The sequence below is a fragment of the Podarcis erhardii genome (genome assembly GCF_964252035.2).
Source record: "Podarcis erhardii genome assembly, chromosome: 10".
NCBI classification, from domain to species: Eukaryota; Metazoa; Chordata; class Lepidosauria; order Squamata; family Lacertidae; genus Podarcis; species Podarcis erhardii.
The window spans coordinates 3959998-3979215 of record NC_138500.1 but is presented as its reverse complement, the minus strand read 5'-3'; the positions used below and the strand labels follow the sequence as shown (position 1 = coordinate 3979215).

General features: G+C 48.0%; 1 protein-coding gene across 1 annotated transcript; it reads right to left on the bottom strand.

Annotated features, from left to right (window-relative positions):
- Nucleotides 1-970: 970 nt before the first annotated feature.
- LOC309351971 (ciliary microtubule associated protein 1A-like) lies at nucleotides 971-11252 on the bottom strand. Its single transcript, XM_081880205.1, has 6 exons — nucleotides 11004-11252; nucleotides 9168-9371; nucleotides 7205-7306; nucleotides 4916-5037; nucleotides 2964-3104; nucleotides 971-2295 (listed from the first exon to the last, which is right to left on the bottom strand). The coding sequence occupies exons 1-6, from the start codon at nucleotides 11110-11112 to the stop codon at nucleotides 2215-2217; spliced, it is 759 nt and encodes a 252-aa protein (XP_081736331.1). The 5' UTR covers nucleotides 11113-11252; the 3' UTR covers nucleotides 971-2214.
- Nucleotides 11253-19218: the final 7966 nt, after the last annotated feature.

Here is a 19218-nt window from a genome sequence, read left to right as displayed (position 1 = left end):
TGTGCCAAGTTTCCCACTTCTGAAGCTCAATAAAGTTGTGGCCAATTTGAACCCATACTCTGGTCTCTTATCTCATCATTTGGGGAAAAGGGGTAGGCACCACAGACAGGGTTTAGCGCGTGTGCCCGCAAGCTGCTGTTTTGCTCCAATATTCTTGGCTGGTGTCTTTGTTTGTCAAATCCAAGTGAGCCCAAGGATTTTCGTACATCAACCCTGTTACCGGAAAAATCCGAGGGCTCCCTTGGACAAAAAGTAAAGACACCAACCAGAGTAAATTGGAGCAGATCAGCAGCCTGTAGGCTTGGCCTTTATTGACTGTTGCAACAGGGTGCTCCCCTCACTTGCAGGTGAGAGGAAAGACCCAGAAAAATGGTGTGCAAGACCTTATAAAAACTTTTGAAATTCCCCTCCTCTAGGTCAAGCCCACCCCCAGAAACATCATGCATACATTACAGAAAGGAGGGGTTGAGGGAGGAGTTGCGGTGGTCACCTGAGTGTCCTGTCACCTGGCTGGTTCCCTTCTCTCCCCCTCCCCATGAGTCACTTCCAGGAGACAAAGGGGAGTTTGCAGTTTCCTGCCCCCTGAGGGAAGATCTGATTATTGTCCTTTGTTTCAGTCCATGCTGAATCCACTCCCATATGCAAGTTCTTTGTGATCTTGATTGTCTTCTGTCTAGGACCATCAGGGTTGGCATAGCAACTGGGCAGGGCTCCTGTGGATGTGCTGGGATGGTGAAGGGATTATGGCTGCCCTGTATCAAACCTTCCCCATTTTGTAGTCCTTCCTTCATGGAGAAAAATTAAAGTGGAACAGTGCAAAATCGATGTATGGTTGATTTTCTATGAATTTATAACAGAAGCATAGCGTATGTAGTGTGTGAGTGTGAGTGTGTGTGAAGTTTGTACAAACTGAATGATTAGGGTGGGGGGTTTCTGCTACAACCCCAAGACAAGAAAGAGTCACACACCATTTGTATCATCCCAATCGTCTTGCAAAGTATTTTGTTGGCACATTTCTTTTTAATCAATGAACCGGGGACTATACAAGCAGCAACCTTTGCACAGTCTTGGGAAGAAGAGGTCTGCAGGGCTACCACCTGGCAAATGGGCTTAAGGTGATGAATGCAGGGAGTCAGAGCCAAGGAAAGGTCATTTCACTTCTGGGATGTGAGTCTACCTCGGAGGCATGGAGTCTGGAGAGGCCAGTTTGGCACAAAACTGAGGTGGGATCCCTTGACTGGCAGAAGGAGAGCAGAGGATGCAAACTGGGGAAGATCCGTAATGTTTTCTAACTATGTAATTCATACAGATTGCAGAATCCAGCCTTTCTGGGCACAGAATTTGGATTCAAGCACACCAAACCGAGATGCAGTGGTACCTCTGGTTGCGAACGGGATCTGTTCCAGAGGCCCGTTCACATTCGCAACATGAAAAGCCCGCAACCTGAAGCGCCGTATCTGCGCAGGTGCGTGGCATGATTTGGTGCTAGTGCGCATGCGCGAGCAGCAAAACCCGGAAGTAACCCTTTCCGGTACTTCTGGGTCGCCACAGGACACAACCTGAAAAGACGTAACATGAAGCAAACGTAACATGAGGTATGACTGAACAGTGGAACCTTGGTTTTCGAGCGTCTCAGAAGCCGAACGCCAAAAACCCATAAGTGATTGCTTCCATTTTTGAACACGCCTCGGAAGTCAAACGGCTTCTGGTGTGTGTTTTTCCATTTTTTCAATGGAACCACCCATTGATCCTTGGTTTTCGAACATTTCGCAAGTCGAATGGTCTCCTGGAATGGATTACGTTCGAAAACCGAGGTTCTGCTGTAATAGCTGTGAGGTACAAATAGGAAGGTATTTCCCTCCTGCCCCCATCTCACTGCGCAGCCTTCCTGGACCTTCCTCAGCTCACACATCCTTAGCGAAAACTGGGGTGACTAAGGGGTGAATGGATCAGAGCAATGCAGTCAAAGGATCTGGGAACAGGGAGAATCAAAGGTGCAACAGTTTCCCAAAGGAACTGAGAGGGTAGGCTATGAGCTTCACTGAACCCTGGCCCCCCAGCTCTGAGGACCCCCCCCCCCGCAGGCCTTGGATGCTGCCCACCCCACTTCCCTCCCCAGGCCCCAATCCCCAGCAGCAACACAAAGCACCGAGAGATCCATATGTTTCCAAAGGAATCTTTCTTGTCCAGACCGTCTTCGCCGATGGAGCCAGTTTAATCTGCCACCTCCACAATGAGAGGAGCCACGTAGTCCGAGTGGCGGATCCCGAAAGTCAAGCCACGTTGAGGGGTGTGCTGCAGGAGGAAGGAGAGATGGAGGGGCAGGGTTAGGCACCGCCAGCAGAAGGGAAGGGGGAGAATGGTGCAGTGGTAAGAGCGTCAGACTAGGACCTTGGAAACCAGGCCTCAAATTGCCCCTACTTGACCATGAAGCTCACGGGGTGTGATCTGCACTACAGGGGGTTGGCTAGATGAGCGCTGGGGGTCCCTTCCAAAGCTACAATGCTACGGTTGTATGGCCTAAGGCTAGTCACAGCCTCTCAGACTCACCTACCTTGCAGGGTTGTTGTGAAGATTTTAAAAAGGGGAGAGCTATGCGTGTCACCTTCTTGGAATGAGGGAATGTGGGATATCATAGAATCATGGAATTGTAGAGTTTGAAGGTACCCCTTTTGTTTACAACACCCCCAAGGGTCATCTATTCCAACCCCATACCATACAGGATATAAATTTAATAAACACATAAAGTGTCATGTTGCTGGCCAGGTCATCTGCGGACCTGCTCCTGCTTGCAGATGTTGGTTCCCCAGAGGAGGGAGAGGCTGATGAAGCTCACCTTGCCGACTCCAGTTCTCCTGCTGTGGTAGCCCCCTCTCCCACCACCCCATAAGACCCACATCTTTGCTGCAGGACAGCTGTATCCCCCCCCCCGCATAATGCCTTCTGCTGCCACCTGCCCTCACCTTCTCGGGGCTGTAGGCTCCTGGACCCGGCTTCAAAGTGTTGTCTCCTGGGGGCATGTTGCGGGCCAGCATGCTGAACTGTGGAGGCCGTTTCTTGTAGACGCTGGGATCCACCAGGCGGTAGTTGCAGGGCCCTGGCGTCTGTCGTTCAAGGAGGGGGGGGGAAGGGTCACTAGGTGTCAGGGAATGGTCGGGAGACAAGGACTGGGGAATGCCTTCTATGGCAGTGAAATGAAAAATTTAAGGTTTTATATATAGAATAAATGTTCACAAATGTACCAAGGAAATACGTACATAAATATACAAACCACATGTCTGAAGCAGCCCAGGAAAACATCACTGGAACCATTTTGACTCCCAAACTGACCAAATGTTTTCTCTGCAATGTCGAGGGAAAATGGAAAAGCCTCCCCAATGTCTTTTCCTTCACAAATCCTGTCTTTAGGGTATGTCTGTGTATGAATAGGGTGAGCCTGTGGCTCAGGAACTAAGTATTTAGTATTACAAAAGACTGGCTAGGCTCCCCAGGATATCCAATCAGGTGACCATTAACAGGTCTACCAGACAGGTGGTAAACAAAGCACTCACATTTCTGTTGTAGACCACCTTTTCTGTGATGTAGGTATAATGTGTCTGGGGGGTGGTCTTGAGCTACACCCCTTCTGTGATGTATGTATGGTGTTTCTGGGGTTGGTCTTGGACTCCAGGGAAGGCAATTTAAAATGTCTATATAAGGGGGGGCACACCTTTGTTCTGGGTCCTCCTCCTTTCCTGCGTGTGAGGGGAGCACCCTGTTGCAACAGCTCAATAAAGATCAAGCTTACGAGCTGCTTTGCTTCTCAATATTCTCTGGTTGGCCTCTGCTATTTTCTCCAACCGATGGAGAACCTACAAAGGACTCTATAAGGGCTCTTGTGTTCCCCATAAGGGAATAAGGGCAGATTTTCGTTTATTACAGCAGACCAGCTTCTCTCCGATGGAGAGCTGGAAGGGAAAGAGTCACTCCCACCCCTTGTCCACAGCGTGTTGAGAAACAGAGAGAGAGGCAGAAGCTGAACAGCTTATAGGGGAGTTGCCCAGTTACGAGATAATGAAGACAGAACGAGAAGGGAGGGAGCAGCTAGCTAGGACATCACTTGAGAGCATGGGGAACACCCCCTTATCAAGTACACGGAGGTCCAAACGTATCAGAGAGCAAAGGAGTCAGAGGGAGGGAGGAAATTCACATTGGTGCCCCAAATGCTGTGGAAGCCAGAAGGAGGATTAGACTAGCCAACTGCCCTTCTTGCAGAGAGCTGTGCATTTGTGCTTGCAGCATGGTTGCTGTAATAAAAGGACTATAAATCTATCAGCTGCTTGTTAATTCTTATCTGTGAAGTTACCAAAGGGATGGGTTACGCAGGCAACTGTCGTGACCTATGAAGTTTTCTGGCATCCGGCACGCTTCCTCTGTGCCTTTGGGCTTCTCCCAGCTGCAAGCAGAGCATCGTAGCAACAGTGTGTGCCTTGTGTAGGTGCAAAAATAACAGTCCGTACATGGCTTCTTCCTAATCTAAAGAAGCTTTAATGTACAGCATAAGGGACACGGGTGGCACTGTGGGTTAAACCACAGAGCCTAGGACTTGCCGATCAGAAGGTTGGCGGTTTGAATCCCCATGACGGGCATGGTTCGGGGGCGGCTCATGGGCTGGTTAAGCGACCCCATGGGCCACTTCTGGCCCATGGGCCTTAGGTTGCTGACCTCTGACTTAAATGTTTGAAAATAATCTCCTACTTGAAAATATTGTTACTCTTTTGTTTAAGAACCAGATCAATGCATGTAGTAAAATAACTACCCTGGATTTCTTGGTTGTGCATTCATCAGACAATGTCAAGGTCACCTGCAAAGGGGAAGAGGGTTTCCTAAATCTCTCACTCCATGGTCTTCAAAACCTGTCCGTTCGGCTACTCACCTTGCTAAGGTCCTCATAGAAGCTGCCGATTGACTTGCGCCCATAAATGGAGAAATTGGGGGCTGAGGTCTTGCCAACCACATTGGGCCCCAGCATGGGGGGGAGCCAGTAGGCTGCAGGCCCTAGAGGTGGGGGGCGGGAAGTGGAGAGAAGAGATTCAGTGGGGCATATGGGAATGTATAGAAGCATGTGAGAACCTGGAACCTTCTGCACTCAAAGCAAACCTTCTATTGCTGAGCTGTGTGAGATTAAGAAATAAAGAAAAATTACAAGCAAGGGTGTGCCTCAAACTCAGTCTGGAAAGTCCCCATGAACTGCGTACACAGGATAAAGAAATCCAAGGGGCGTAGGCCCATATCTGATAATAGATGAAGTGGTTAGTGTAGAGTGGACAATGTATTAGAAATGTGTTTAACTCTGATAAGTAGATTGTAAGCCAAGCCTCTGAGAGAGGGGCGGCAGCTGTAGGGATAAAACTGCTGCGCTTACGCCTGATCGAGGCTCTTCGTATCTACGGGTACGGAGGGTCCGCCTTTGCAAATGCGACTAATAAAAGGGTTAACCTTATATTGAAGTCCTTTGTCTGTTTGTTTCCACGAATGACTTCTCACAGCTGCAATGGCCTTTCCAAAATAGAGACATATGAAACTACCCCATACTGAGCCAAACCACCAGTCCAAGTCCAACAGAGGTATTTTAAGGGTAGTGCGGCCAGTTTAACAGCACTGGGCGCTGTGCTGCTGGGGGCGCCACCATAATGCTATAGAACGGAGAGCGAAAGCCGGGGGGGCACTGAATTATCACATTGCACAGGGCACCACTGAAATTTGAGAGTCCATAGTCCTCCACTGGGTCCATGTCACTCAGGCCAAAGTGGTGTTATAAGAACTCTAAGGCCTCAAATATAAATTAAATGTTCATAAATGTACAAGGCGAACACATATGTAAGTACAGTGGTACCTTGGTTTAAGAGCAGCTTAGTTTATGAACAACTTGGATTAAGAACACTGCAAACCTGGAAGTAGGTGTTTTGGTTTGTGAACTTTGCCTTGGAAGCAGAACATGTTGAGTGTGTTCCATTTGTAAATTGAGTCCCCCGCTGCTATGGGAAAGCACACCTTGGTTTAAGAACGCTTTGGTTTAAGAATGGACTTCCAGAATGGATGAAGTTCGTAAACCAAGGTACCACTGTATATAAACCATGTGTTTGAAATAGTACAGGAGAGCAATCCTGAAGCCATTTGGACTCCCCCAAATTGACCTCAAATATTTCTCTGCAAGGAGGTAGGAAATGGGGGAAGTCTTTTGCTTACCTGTCTTAAGGGTGTATTTGTGTATGAATAAGGTGAGCCTATGACCTGGATTCAGGAACTAAAGTATTAACCATTACAAAAGAGTGGCCAGGCTGCCCAGGTAATGCAATCGGTGACCATTATCAGGTATCCTGGCAAACAGGATTTCCGCTGTAGACTGCATCCTTCTGTGATGCATATATGATGTTTCTGGGGGTGGTCTTGGGCTACAGGGTGGGCAGTTTCAAAAGTCTATATAGGGGCTTGCACACCATTGTTCGGGGTTCTCCTCCCTTCTGCGTGTGGTGAGTGGGGACCCTGTTACAACAGTTTCTTGAATAAAATCAGGCTTACTAGCTATGATTTCCCCAGTAGTGATGTATGGAAGTGAGAGCTGGACCATAATGAAGGCTGATTGCCGAAGAATGGATGCTTTGGAATTGTGGTGCTGGAGGAGAACTCTTGAGAGTCCCATGGACTGCAAGAAGATCAAACCTCTCCATTCAGAAGGAAATTAGCCCTGAGTGCTCACTGGAAGGACAGGTCCTGAAGCTGAGGCTCCAAGACTTTGGCCACCTCAAGAGAAGAGAAGACTCCCTGGAAGAGACCCTGATGTTGGGAAAGATGGAGGGCACAAGGAGAAGGGGACGACAGAGGATGAGATGGTGGGACAGTGTTCTCGAAGCTACCAGCATGAGTTTGACCAAACTGCAGAAGGCAGTGGAAGACAGGAGTGCCTGGCATGCTCTGGTCCATGGGGTCACAAAGAGGCGGACACACTAAATGACTAAACAACAACAACAGCCACTTTTCTTCTCAATATACTTTGGTTGGCCTCTGTTATTTTCTCTTACCAATAGGGAGCCCGCTTAAGGACTCTGTACGGGCTCTTGGATACGACATAAGGGAAAAGGAGCAATTTTTTTCTTATAACCAGTAAATGTCATTTTTACCTTTGTCTGCAAACACTCTTCCCACCTGGCGTCCTCTCTCTCACCTGGTGTCTGGTCGTTCTGGAATTCCTTCGTCCGATAGGCAAGGGAGTACATGGGGGCAGAGCGGTAAGCCCATCTCCCTGCTTTCTCCGGGGAATAGCAGCCTGTTGGAAGCAGAGACGCACAATCTGATCAGGATGCAGAAGGAGGAGGGTTGACATTCAGTCCCTTCCAGCTCTTTAACTCTATGATTCTCTGTACGAACCCCTGTTAATAAACCTCTGATGGAGAGTCCACCACCTTCTGAAGGAATCCATTCCATTGATTAACAGTTCTTTACCACCAGGAAGTTATTCCTAAAGCTCAGTCACCATCTCCCTTCTTGTAACTTGATTCCATCTCCTCCAGAGCTGCAGAAAAGCAAGTTTGCTCCACCTTTCCCAATGGAAGAACACTGGAATACTGCTGAGTTGTTAATAATAATAATAATAATAATAATAATTTTTATTTATACCCCGCCCTCCCCAGCCAAGGCCGGGCTCAGGGCGGCTTACAAGGAATAATAAGTTGAATGATTACAACTTAAAAACAAAATTAAAATACACCATTAAAATAATAAAATGTAGCCTCCTCGCAGGAGGAGAAGGAAAAGAAAAAAGAAAGAGAGGGAGGGAGGGAATCAAGTTGGCTCCAAGCCAAAGGCCAGGCGGAACAACTCCGTCTTACAGGCCCTGCGGAAAGAATCAGATCCTGCAGGGCCCTGGTCTCATGAGGCAGAGCGTTCCACCAGGCTGGAGCCAGAGTTGAAAAGGCCCTGGCTCTGGTTGAAGCTAATCTAACTTCCTTAGGGCCCGGGACCACTAGGGTGTTGCTATTTATGGACCTTGAGGCTCTCCGTGGGGCATACCGGGAGAGGCGGTCCTGTAGGTACGAGGGTCCTAGGCCGTGAAGGGCTTTAAAGGTCAAAACCAGCACCTTAAACCTGACCCTGTACTCCACCGGGAGCCAGTGCAGCTTGAAAAGCACTGAGTGAATATGCTCCCATGGCAGAGACCCCGTGAGGAGCCTCGCTGCAGCATTCTGCACCCGCTGGAGTTTCTGGGACAGCTTCAAGGGTTAGAAAGGGAGTTTTGGTCTTGTGGCTGCTCCCTTTCTTCCCAAAAGAAAAATGGGGTGACCAGCTTGGGAAGTGCCTCTTCGCTAACTCTAACCTCCATTGAACCCCCTGTCTCACTACTGTTTCCAATTGTTGACTTCTGCTAATAAAAGGAGCCTCTGCAGTGCTAGTCGGCAGCTTGCTTGGAGCATGCTTGCCAGAGTGCTTCTGCACAGCTCACTTGCATTCAACCTCCCGTCGTCCTCGTTATTCCTACAATGGTGTGATGGCCTGGGAATCGGATTCAGAGGCTGAACCTGAGGAATCCCAGCCTGCACAGGAGTCCCCGCCTCCAGAACCAGCTGAGCCGGGGCTGGGGCTTGAACCTGAAGGGCCTTCACCTGTGCCGGATCCTCAGGAGCAGACACCAGCTGAATTCGCTCTGGCTCCGGAGGTGATGGAGGACCCATTGCCTGCAGGTGCTCCACTCTCAGCCCCGTCAGGGGAAGGTGAGGTTGCCTCTGGGTCCAGTAACCCTCCAACCTCTCCGGAGCTGCAGAGGCTCAGGGCAAAGAGGCGGAGGGAACTAAGTTCTCGCAGGAGGAGTGCTTGCCTTCAGGCCAGGAGAGGCGAGTCACCTGTGGACCGGGGCCGCTCTATGCCTCAGAGGAGATAAAGGCCAGCCAGCCCAGTCCCAGGTTGCAGGAGCAACATCATTGGTAACCTCTTTCTGCTGGTACCCTGACCTGCTCTCCTGCCAGAGTTCCTGACCATGCCCGACTCCTCGCTTTGGACCTCGCTTCGCCCTTGACGGACAGCCTCCATACCCTCGACCTAGGACCAGACTTAGACCACGCCGCGCGGTAACACCCCCCCCCCCCCAGGACCAGCACAAATGGGGTGCCTCAGGCCCAGATTTCAAGACAGACCTGGCCCCGGGGTCCTAAAAGGCGGCACGTCCTTGGGGCGTCCGTAGATGGAATAAGCAGGAATCCCAGCCCTGCCCTTCATGGTCATGTTGGTTGGGATGAGGTAGCCCGGGCCGGGGGAGCAGCTCTCTTGGTCCTGGGAGTGGCGAGTGCCAAAGCTGTAGGCCGGGGCCCGGGTGCGAGAAGGGTCATGCAGTTGGTAGCCTGCAAGGAGAAACAGCAGCAGGGAAGGAAGGTTAGACGTTGGGCCAGAGAGACATGGCGGGGGTGGGTGGGTGATGCTCTACCCCAGTGGTTGCCAAACATTTGGGGGCCAGTGCCCACTAGGTTCCATAAACACACCCCAGGGCCCCCTCCTGAACCCTATGAAGGTGACCCGGAAACTGCAACTAATCCAGAATGCGGCAGCTAGACTGGTAACTGGGAGCGGCTGCCGAGACCATATAACACCAGTCTTGAAAGACCTACATTGGCTCCCATTATGTTTCCAAGCACAATTCAAAGTGTTGGTGCTGACCTTGAAAGCCCTAAACGGCCTCGGTCCAGTAGACCTGAAGGAGCGTCTCCATCCCCATCGTTCTGCCCGGACACCGAGTTCCAGAGCCGATGACCTTCTGGCGGTTCCCTCACTGTGAGAAGCAAAGCTACAGGGAACCAGGCAGAGGGCCTTCTCGGTAGTGGCACCCACCCTGTGGAATGCTCTCCCACCAGATGTCAAAGAGAAAAACAACTACCAGACATTTAGAAGACATCGGAAGGCAGCCCTGTTTAGGGAAGCTTTTAATGTTTGATGCATTACTGTATTTTAATGCTTTGTTGGAAGCCGCCCAGAGTAATAAATTATTATTATTATTATTATTATTTATTTATTTATTTATTTATTTATTTATTTATTTATTATAAATACATTATGCAGAATAGCGGCTTTCATCACCCACTAGGGAAGCTAATAACCCAACAAAATTCAAAACAGTAACCATTAATTGCACATTTGCTCAAAATCGAATTGAAAGCATTTAGTCGATTTAAAAAAAAAAAAGTTTAATACAAGATATTGCATGAGAAATATTTTTATGCATTCTCCCTAACGAAAATATTTGGGGGAAGGGAATTTTTAGCATAAAATATTGTTTGGGTACAGTTTCTTCCCAACCACCACTTTTCAAGAAGCAGTTTTTAAAATCCTGTGAGCAATTTGGTTGAATGTTAAGAAGGATGCTAGATTATAAAAAATTGGCCACCACTAAATTAGATTTAAATTTGATGATAAGTGAGACTAAAAGAAAATATAAAATTTTTTTAGAAGAAGTGCTAGATTATATTTGAATGAGTGGACATGAGATTGTAAACAAGTTGATAATTTGTTTGGAAAAAACTTTTAACGATGTAAATGGGAGCGGGAGACGCGAGGGAGTCCAAAGAAGTGATGAAATTATGTTTGTGACAGAAGTAAGATTGCTTATTGTTTTGTGCATTTATATTTAAAAACTTTAATAAATATTTATAAAAATAAAATAAAATAAAATAAAATAAAATCCTGTGAGCAATCACAGCAAAGCTCAAAAGCAGGGAGAGAAATGACAACTGGCTGCCCCCTCTTGCTTGTCCCAAGAGCGACGCTGTCTTGGAGAACTGGTTTTTGTTTTCTGCAAGTGGTTGACATTTCCCTCCTGAGCTGACACCTCCTGTCCTTTTTCAGCCTTTTATTCCCATGCCCGCTGCAACATCCAGCGGCAAGCAGTTCCACAAGTCGTTTCTGTGCTGGGTGGGCTGCTCCTGTTTAGCCCATTCTAGGGTTTGAAAGCTGGACTTTGTCCCCACCCCAAATTCACTCACCTACGTTTGATGGGAGAGCATATTTGGGCCCGGGGCTGCTGTAGAGGGCAGCAATTGGCCCTCTGGGCCGGTGAGGGCGCCAGGACCCCACCCAAACATCTGTCGACATGTTCCGGTCTTGGGAGAGGAAGGGAAAGGAGATTGTGAGCTGCTTTGAGACTCCTTTGGGTAGTGATAAAGCGAGATATCAAATCCAAACTCCTCCTCCTCCTCCTCCTCTTCTTCTTCTTCTTCTTCTTCTTCTTCTTCCTCTTCTTCCTGCTGTATAATAGGGGAATGCACTCTGCTAAGTGAAGAAACTTGCTAGCGTGAGTTAGGAAGGATAATACTAATCAATATATCCTCTCCTGTTACTCACAACATTCCCACAAAGTCATGCATCCACAGCAGTGAGCAGGGGAGGAATGACTGCTGGGAGAAGCGCAAAGATAAGAAATGTCATGGTGCACTCACAGCTGTACATCAGACACCTTCCTCTGCCCTAGCTGCAACAAAACATGTCTCTCCCGCATTGGTCTCTACAAACTACTATCAGTTTGACTTCACCCCCCAAAGGCGCACTCTTCTGTTGCCTCCCGAGAAATACAACGCTGCAAAATCCAACTATTTATTTCAATTAATGCAACAAATCTGATGAATTGGCTCCAGCTGTTCAAAGTCTGATAGTCATTGACACTCCCAGCTCACTCGCCTCTTAGTTGTGGGGCTGTGACCCAGATGAGGCTGTGACCCAGAAGCAGTCCCAGAGCAGGTGACAATTTCCCACTACAGATAGTAACACACACACACACACACACACACACACACACAAATGCCATCTGTCCTGGATGTTTTAGCTGAGATTCCTGCATTGCAGGGGGCTGGACTAGATGACCCAGGGGGTCCCTTCCAACTCTATGATTCCATGCATGCAAAATAATAATAATAATAATAATAATAATAATAATAATAATAATAATAATAATAATATATTTTTTTATTTATACCCCGCCCTTCTCGGTTCAGAAAACCAGGCTCAGGGCAGCTAACAACAAATTTAAAACAATTGATGCAAGAAAAAACATCACATAATACAGTATAGAACATGAATAACAATAAATTCAAAATCAATTTAGGGGGGAAATCCATCCAATAAACATTAGATGATCACCAGGGCTAGCTGGCTAAATTGGTCCTATTTGGGCCAGCGAGGAGACCAGGGGAGAATTAGCTGTGGGATCCCGGAGCGGGTAATCTTCATAAGAAGGAGAGAGGGAGGGAAGGAAGAGGAATAAAAAATCAGGCTATGTTCAAGTTGAAAGCCAGGTGGAATAGCTCTGTCACAGAGGCCCAGCGGAAGGAGGTTAAATCCTGCAGGGCCCTGGTCTCCTGGGACAGAGCATTCCACCAGGTCGGAGCCACCACTGAGAAGGCCCTGGCCCTGGTGGAGGATAATCTGACTTCCTTAGGGTTCAGGACCCTAAAATAATTCCAGGCATCTGATGAAGTAGACAGAAGCCTGTGCCATAATCATATTCCTTAATGCGCTTTGTATTTGCTTCTTTCTCTGTGCCTGCCAGGTTAGTCTCCCACATGGTTTCCAAACAAAACCAGCAAACACACGCCATTGTCTGGGTCTCTCTCTCTCTCTCTCTCCCTCCTCTCTCTAGCCCAGTTGCCATGCCAGCGGGGACAGCAAAACAGAGATTGACCATGCACTGGTGGCAGCCGCAGCAGTGTCCTTCTTTGCACAAAAGCACCCACATACACAGCTAAAGAATGCCTGGCAGATGGCCACCCAACCCCTGCCCTTTAAAACTTCCTGGAATCGCAGGACTGTAGAGTTGGAAGGGGCCACGAAGGCCATCTGGTCTAACCCATCCATAAATGCAGGAATCTATTATTTTTTTAATAATAATAAAAAGTCAGTCTCTAGCCCTCCTGGAAGAAGAGTTATTACACAAAATGCATAGTAAGTGAGAGGTGACCCAGCTTGGCTGCTCCCGCCTCTAAGTTTGTTCTTTTTTAGCCAAAGTCAGATCTGTCCTGGACAAGTGAGTTGTTTGGATACCAGGCAACGAGGAATCCCCAGGATCCTATCTAATAATAATAATAATAATAATAATAATAATAATAATAATGGCAAGTCTGATTAATAAAACAATTACCATATTATTCGCTCTATAAGACACACCAGACTACAAGACGCACCTAGTTTTTGGAGGAGGAAAACAAGAAAAAAAAAAATTCTGAATCTCAGAAGCCAGAACAGCAAGAGGGATCGCTGCGCAGTGAAAGCAGCAATCCCTCTTGCTGTTCTGGCTTCTGGGATAGCTGTGCAGCCTGCATTCGCTCCATAAGACGCACACACATTTCCCCTTACTTTTTAGGAGGGGAAAAGTAGTCTTATAGAGCAAAAAATATGGTATTTCACATTTTTAAGTCCTTGGGTTTTCTGTTGCTTCAAAGTATTTTGTGCTATCTTATTTTAATTCATCACACACAGAGAGAGAGAGACCCAGCCTAGCTCTGGAAGCTGGAGCACACAAAAAAAGAGCTGTAAGAAATAAATTTAAAAATGGAGGGCACCAGGTTTCTGTCTGAGATGGTGGGCTTGCCTGAGGCCATGAGAAACTCCTAATCTTCTTCATGCATGTGCGAGAGAGAGGGAAATATTTCAATGAGAGGAAAAGCATAGTAGTTATAAGCAGTGCTCTTTTTTTTATCTAAACAAATGTTTAGGGGTGCTCTCATTTTCCTACTCCTATTGAAATGCTGCCCCTCAATGAGGCCAAACTTAATTCACAAAATGTTTAGGGATATGTGTACCCCTGCGTACCCCCAGGAAAAAAGCGCTGGTTATAAGGAACCCAAAGTGTCCACTCACACATACACACCCCACCCTGTAATGCAGGAATCAGGGCTAGAGAGAGATGCAGGGAACATGATAGACCCCTATATAAAGCATATAGATCTTATTGCAATTTAGTTCTAAGGCGGTGTTTCGGAATGACCCCTCACCTGATCTCTTGAGGCTATTGGAGGATCACCTGGCCAGGTCCTCAGGTGTAAGCAGGGAAGCGTTGGCGCCGGAGCAGCCTCAGCTAAACTCGCCTAGCCGTTTGGATGAGTCCCTTCCGTGGACGGTCCAGGCGAGGGAATCCCTGCAAGGGAGAGTCATTCCAAGGAATCGTAGACCTGTAACGTCGGAAGGGACCCCAAGCTCTTTGCAAATGCGGGAATGACAGCTTAAAAACCCCAGCCTCTGCTGAAAAACCTCCGAGGAATCGCTAGAATCAGGGAATCGGAGTTGGAAGAGACCCAAGAACCATCTAGTCCAGGCACCCCCAAACTCGGCCCTCCAGCTGTTTTGGGACTACAGATCCCATCATCCCTAGCTAACAGGACCAATGGTCAAGGATGATGGGAACTGTACTCCCAAAACAACTGGAGGGGGTGCCTGATCTAGTCCACACACACACCCTACGCGCCATGAAGAAATCTCGGCTAAAGAACCCCTGGCAACACAGTTGCCTCGATTCCACCCCCCAGTTTCTCCCCCAATATTCTGCCACTCATCCCAGCCAGACATGGGGCGACGGACGAGGGTACCCCCACCGCCTTTCCAACCAGGAGAGGACAGATCCCAGGAGATCCAGCGGGAATGGGGTGGGGAGATCTTGGAAGGAGAGGGGGAGCCTTTGAGAAAAGCGATCCCCGACGGGGTGTGGGATTCCCACCGCTTAAACGTCTCATCCTCAGCCACTGAAGAGGCGGAGAAGGGATGGATCCTGCGGGAGACGGGGCTGGGATCCCGGAGCACCGACCTGGGGCTGGGAGCGGACGGCAGGGAGAGCTGCTGGACCGCCGCTCGGCGCAAGGCGGACCCCGGAGAGAGAGAGGCAACTGGACTGAGCCGGCCCCGGAGCTGCCCCAACCTCCGTCCCTCCGGCCCGCAGTGTGTATGCTGTTTCCCGGCAACGGCGCCTCCTCCTTTCCCCGGTCCCGGGGCGGTTCCGTCGGGCGGCTCCAGCGCAGCGCCCGCTGCGTCCCTAACCAGCGCCTCTGGTCTGCCTGCGTAAAGTCTGTCCTGGGTTCAAGAGAGCGGGCGGGGAAGGGAGGTGTTAGGCGGGCTCCTAGTAGGTCTCGGGTTTCTTATTTTAACACTTTTACCGGGCTTCTCTTTTGTTGCAATGTGATTGTAATTGAGTTTCCAATTTTTTAAAACAGGTTTCCCCATCGAATGGTTTTATGAACAATTGTTGCAAGCGGCTCTGGTTTAGTTTGGTTTTATGAATAACTCAGTACTTTTTTTCTTTTAAAAAAATGTAGAAAGGGGAGAAATGGAGGCAGTGAGAGATTTTACTTTCTTGGGCTCCATGATCACAGCAGTCGTGAAATTAAAAGACGCCTGCTTCTTGGGAGAAAGGCAATGACAAACCTAGACAGCATCCTAAAAAGCAGAGACATCACCTTGCCAACAAAGGTCCGTATAGTTCAAGCTATGGTTTTCCCAGTAGTGATGTATGGCAGTGAGAGCTGGACCATAATGAAGGCTGATCGCCAAAGAATTGATGCTTTTGAATTCTGGTGCTGGAGGAGACTCTTGAGAGTCCCATGGACTGCAAGAAGATCAAACCTCTCCATTCTGAAGGAAATCAGTCCTGAGTGCTCACTGGAAGGACAGATCCTGAAGCTGAGGCTCCAAGACTTTGGCCACCTCATGAGAAGAGAAGACTCCCTGGAAAAGACCCTGATGTTGGGAAAGATGGAGAGCACAAGGAGAAGGGGATGACAGAGGACGAGATGGTGGGACAGTGTTCTCCAAGAGACCAGCCTGAGTTTGACCAAACTGCAGGAGGCAGTGGAAGACAGGAGTGCCTGGCGTGCTCTGGTCCAGGGGGTCATGAAGAGTTGGACACGACTAAACAACTAAACAACAACAACAACTCTCCTTTTGACTCAAGAGAACCACCATTTTATGGTTCGAATCGGGGAAAATAAATACAGTAAGTGGACAAAAGTACAAAGATTCACAAAACGTTTAGGGGTATGCGTACCCCTGCGTACCCCACCCCCAGAATAAAGCACTGTGAATAACGCTATATAAATTTAAAGAAACAAGAACCGCTGGCTGGAATTACCTAGAGAGGAAAGGGCATTCTACACATGCTCAGAGAACTGCCTTTTCCATTTTCTTTGCAAATGAACTCACATCCGAGTTGACGGCAAGAGCCGTCGGACAGCGGGATGGTCTCCCTGGGGAGGTAGCGAACTCTCCTTCCTTGGAGATTTTTAAGCAGAGGTTGGATGACACCTGTCCTGGATTTGAGAGCTGAGATCCCTGCCTTGCAGGGGGTCTCACTAGATGCCGCATGGGGTCCCTTCCAATCCTACAACCGTAAAATCAATAGGGTCACACAACTTGCTTCTGCTACACCAGGCATAGGCAAACTCAGCCCTCCAGATGTTTTGGGACTACAGTTCCCATCATCCCTGACCACTGGTCCTGTTAGCTATGGATGATGGGAATTGTAGTCCCAAAACATCTGGAGGGCCGAGTTTGCCTATGCCTGTGCTACAAGCACCTTCTGGGGAAACAACGGGCAGACTCAAGCCCAACCCTCTAGACGTCTGTTCAGAAGTGAGTCCCATTGTGTCACTAAAACTACTGCATTACTTAAAAAAAAAATTATGCTTTTTGGCTTTATACAGTTCATTAATTTTACAATCATTTTAACATTTCAAAACTTGACTTCCTTCCCTCTCTTTCTGCAGTTCCTTAAATTTATTTTTAATACTTTCTGCATATCCAAATTAACTTAATTTGCTCATATCTGGCTGGATTTCCCCAGCCACTCTGGGTGGCTTCCAACAGAATATTAAAATACAATAATCTGTTAAGCATTAAAAGCTTCCCTAAACAGGGCTGCCTTCTGATGTCTTCTAAAAGTCTGGTAGCTGTTTTTCTCTTTGACATCTGATGGGTGGGTGCCACCACCGAGAAGGCCCTCTGCCTGGTTCCCTGTAACTTGGCTTCTTGCAGTGAGGGAACCGCCAGAAGGCCCTCAAAGCTGGATCTCAGTGTCCGGGCTGAACGATGGGGGTGGAGACACTTCTTCAGGTATACTGGACCGAGGCCTTATAAAACTTCAGGTTATTGCAATAACCCTGCCAATGTGTTGTGATGCATACTCCTGCCTGGTGATTCTGTAAGTTGATATGATTGATTTTAGGTGGTTCTGTAAGTTAATATTATTGATTTTTAGGACAGTTCCTTGCATTGGCTTTTATACGGCAGGTGGTTTCGGAATCAAATCATGGCCTCGATTGATTTATGCCTCTGCCACTTTATAGAACAGTTGGCCAGGAGCCATCTACTGGGTCATGCTGGGACACGGCCCTTGAGGGCAGGTCAGCTGGAATGTATACTGATTTTACCTGAACTGAGCCTTTAGAACAGAGCGCATAGCACTGTGGCAAAGAATGGAGGACCAGGCAATTATCAGTTTTTAGCACCTGTGGGCACTGCTCTGTTGTTCTCAGATTATGCACCTGGGCACAGGGAATAAAGGAGCAGAAAGAAGGAAATCAGCAGTGTGCATGTCGGGTGATAATTCTCAATCCATGTTCCTGGAACAGAGGCTTCACACCAGGGCTTGTTCATTGCAGATAAATGCCACAGAACTTTACCTAAATGCCACAACTTGGCATTGAAACAGAGGGTCCTGCCCTGGCTAGGGGTGTGACTTGATTTCAGAAGAATTAGGACAGCTTGCCCCAACCTTGTGCCCTCTGGATGGGAGGAGCAAAATATATGCTCAAAATAACCATAAAGGTAAAGAGACCCCTGACCACTAGGTCCAGTCGTGGCCGACTCTGGGGTTGCAGCGCTCATCTCGCTTTATTGGCCGAGGGAGCCGGTGTATAGCTTCCGGGTCATGTGGCCAGCATGACTATGCCGCTTCTGGCAAACCAGAGCAGCGCACGGAAATGCTGTTTACCTTCCTGCCGGAGCGGTGCCTATTTATCTACTTGCACTTTGATGTGCTTTCGAACTGCTAGGTTGGCAGGAGCAGGGACCGAGCAACGGGAGCTCACCCCGTCGTGGGGATTCGAACCGCCGACCTTCTGATCGGCAAGTCCTAGGCTCTGTTGTTTAACCCACAGCGCCACCCGCGTCCCAGAAAAAGGACTGCTATTTTCTTTTCTTTTCTGCTAATTTCCCAGAAAAAGAGGTGCTGGAACTTATCCTGAATACCTCCCTCATTCTCTTAGAACAGCAATGGCGCCAACCTGAGAGTTCTAGTGTGTTCTGGCTGAAAAAAGCCCTGATGTTGATGGTCAAAACAAAATAAAAAAATTCCTTCCAGTAGCACCTTAAAGACCAACTGAGTTAGTTCTAGGTATGAGCTTTCGTGTGCATGCACACTTCTTCAGATACACTGAAACAGAGTGTATCTGAAGAAGTGTGCATGCACACGAAAGCTCATACCTAGAACTAACTCAGTTGGTCTTTAAGGTGCTACTGGAAGGAATTTTTTTATTTTGTTTTGACCATGGCAGACCAACACGGCTACCTATCTGTAACTGATGTTGATGGTTATACCATTTTAGAAGCACAGTGGTACCTCGGTTCTTGAACGTAATCCGTTCCGGAAGTCCGTTCGACTTTTAAAACGTTCAAAAACCAAGGCGTGGCTTCCGATTGGCTCAGGTGCCCCAGAAACAATAGCCGACAGTCGCATCAGACGTTCGGCTTCTGAAAAATGTTTGAAAACCAGAACACTTATTTCTGGGTTTTCGACGTTTGGGCGCCGATTTGTTTGTCAACTAAGACGTTCAAGAACCAGGATTCTACAGTACGTTTTTCCTAGCAGAATTCCCATTGTATGGGTTTAGAGAGGGTGACATCTAGACTAACACACACACACACACCTCAAGCTTGCAGCAATATATAGACTCAACAATGCAGCTGCCTGTATTTTTCTGCATTTTTTTTAGGGATGTTGACCTCAAGATGAGGTCTTGAGCTTCCAGATTTCAGAACAACAGGAGAGGAGAGGCCACTCAGGCTCCATTCCTCCCTATGGGCTTCTCCACGAGCATCTGGTGGACAACGGAAAGAACAAGATGCTGGGCTAGATGAGCTGAATTTCAACTTATCACTTAACTGAAAACTATGGAGAGCATCGCTTTGCTTGCAGTATTTATTTTATTTTATTTTATTTCTCCA

Bases quoted from the DNA above. Each gene is read 5' to 3' on its own strand.
- LOC309351971 (XM_081880205.1), bottom strand. From the start codon at position 11,112: ATGTCGACAGATGTTTGGGTGGGGTCCTGGCGCCCTCACCGGCCCAGA. The intron at 9,372-11,003 runs GTGAGTGAATTT...TTCTCCTTGCAG, and splicing joins TGCTCTCCCATCAAACGTAG to GCTACCAACTGCATGACCCT. The intron at 5,038-7,204 runs GTGAGAGAGAGG...CCCCACCTCTAG, and splicing joins CCAGAACGACCAGACACCAG to GGCCTGCAGCCTACTGGCTC.